The 2,133-nt window shown below is 40.6% G+C and overlaps 1 protein-coding gene across 1 annotated transcript; it reads right to left on the bottom strand.

Annotated features, from left to right (window-relative positions):
* Window positions 1-603: 603 nt before the first annotated feature.
* Window positions 604-1,599, bottom strand: LOC149206935 (KH domain-containing protein At4g18375-like). The gene has a single exon (XM_089397854.1). It carries the CDS (start codon window positions 1,597-1,599, stop codon window positions 604-606), a length of 996 nt encoding a protein of 331 aa, XP_089253980.1.
* Window positions 1,600-2,133: the final 534 nt, after the last annotated feature.

Here is a 2,133-nt window from a genome sequence, read left to right on the forward strand (position 1 = left end):
TATATAGTGTTGTCAAGTTTCTTTTTCCCCAACAATACATGGAGATGGAGCAACATTTGATAAGAGAATGTTGATTAATGCATGGACATTGACAAACATTTTTTACAAGCATGTATACCAATGTGTGGACATGGACTAACACTTGCCCTTAGCACATAGATCTTGAGTAGAATCTTCAAGACATGGACCAATACTTGCCATCTAAATCTTGTTAATCCTTTAATCATTTTATTGAATGATTTGATCTTCTTTGTTATAATGTATGCTTACCACTTATGATGCTTCTCACTGATGATGTTGCCAACTTTACCAAGAAGGCAACCAATGTGCTTTGACGGAACAAGAAGCCCTGTACAAATGCCACCTTCATCATTGTCATTGTCACTAGTGCTTCCACTAGTCTTTCCTTGCAATTGGAGGACTGCCTCGAGCGTAGGTGAAACACCATCATTAGCCAACTCTGTTGAAGAAACACAATTACACGTTCATCTGAATCTGATTGTGCGTCTTCAACCTTAATACTTGCTCCTGTATCTTTCCTCATGCTTTTGATGATATTGCCGCCGTTACCAATCACACCTCCAATTTTATCATTTGGGCATACTATTCGAATACAAAACTCCTCTCCACTTTTCTCAACAGCAGAATTCCCAGATTTTGGAGCAATGGGAAGAGAGGGTTAGAAGTAAGAGTCCATATTGAACTTCGAGCTTCACTTCCATATCCTCCCAGTGCTGGTAAATGGCCGGAGGCATAAGTACCATTTTCTATTGGAGCACGTGAACTGTGATGGGCAAACAGTGAATCTCGTTGTGGAACATAATTTGGCGGAGTAAATAATGCGGGCACACCAGAAGGAAGGAGTGAAGTTGGGTTCGTTGCAGATAAGATATGAGTCCAAGGAATTTGCTCCTTAGGTGGTTGTTTATACAGAAAAGCTGAAACTGCATACGATGCTTTCTTGACAGCGGTTGCATCTCCAGATATGACAACGACTTCACCAAAACTAAAAGCACAGCCTGGCAACTCATCTTTTGGCCGTATCTGAATTTGTGCCACGGATTCGCTCCTCAATTTTTGAATGTTATTTCCACCTTTTCCAATCAAACCTCCAATCTGGCTGTTAGCAGCCAGCAACCGAGCATTGTGTTGTCTCTTTTTGTCGTCTGCGTCATTATCTCTAGCAGAAGAAGATTGTTGAACAATAACAGAATGCACTCTAAGAAGAGCATCCTGAGCAGGACACAGTACAGGTTCAACTTCAACTTCATTCTCATTGCAATCCTTCTCCTTGTCGTTGCCTGACGGTGAGCTGAAGATTACTATCACGCGATCATCAACGCCTGGAACAGCATCTATAACTTTGATCTTCGAACGCGTCTCTCGACTCACAGATTTTATAACTTTACCCGCCTTTCCTATAACACTTCCTACCACATTAACAGGGCATAGTATGCGATACACAGTACTGTCAGCGCCAGGCAGAGTTCGCTCTCTACCAGTTCCAGAGTTCCGCCTCTTATTTCCAGAGTCAATGTTCTCTGGAACCTCATTTTCCCTGCGTGCTCGCTTTCCAATGGCAGAGTAAAACCCGTCCATTGCAGGCAATCCTTTCACTTTCACAAATAAAAACTCTCCCTCTTTTAAGGAAAAACGCTGAGCCACGAGAAGAAGTTTCGTGTATTTGAATCCTACCTATCTTCTTGAGTCTCCCACACCCTCCCGTCAACGCCACTGGATTGCCCCCTTTTATATGACATGCGTTAGGGCTTATTAAAGCCGACAACTTGTTCAACCGGTACCCTAGCGTTAAGACCCACGTGTGTGGGTTAGGTTTCCACTTCAATAATAGTATCATATTTTCATGTTCTTATATCAATATTAATATCATATTTTCATGTTCTTATATCAATATATGGGAAATAATAGTTTATCTTAATATAAGGGAAGGAAGAGGGGAGGAATGAAAGAAGATTTCACGAATGGGTTACTATAAGGGAATTAAGAAAATGTCATATGAACATAACTTATGGTTGTTTGGACAATTGGTATTAGTAAGTTATAATATTGAGTCATGATATTGCAACAAAATCTACTTATAGCTTAAGAATCTCCATAGTTAAGAATCTTGTT

This window comes from Pinus tabuliformis, chromosome 1_2 (genome assembly GCF_031772625.1).
Source record: "Pinus tabuliformis cultivar Carrire ecotype Pingquan chromosome 1_2, CPIR1, whole genome shotgun sequence".
Lineage (NCBI taxonomy): Eukaryota > Viridiplantae > Streptophyta > Pinopsida > Pinales > Pinaceae > Pinus > Pinus tabuliformis.

Bases quoted from the DNA above. Each gene is read 5' to 3' on its own strand.
- LOC149206935 (XM_089397854.1), bottom strand. From the start codon at position 1,599: ATGGACGGGTTTTACTCTGCCATTGGAAAGCGAGCACGCAGGGAAAAT.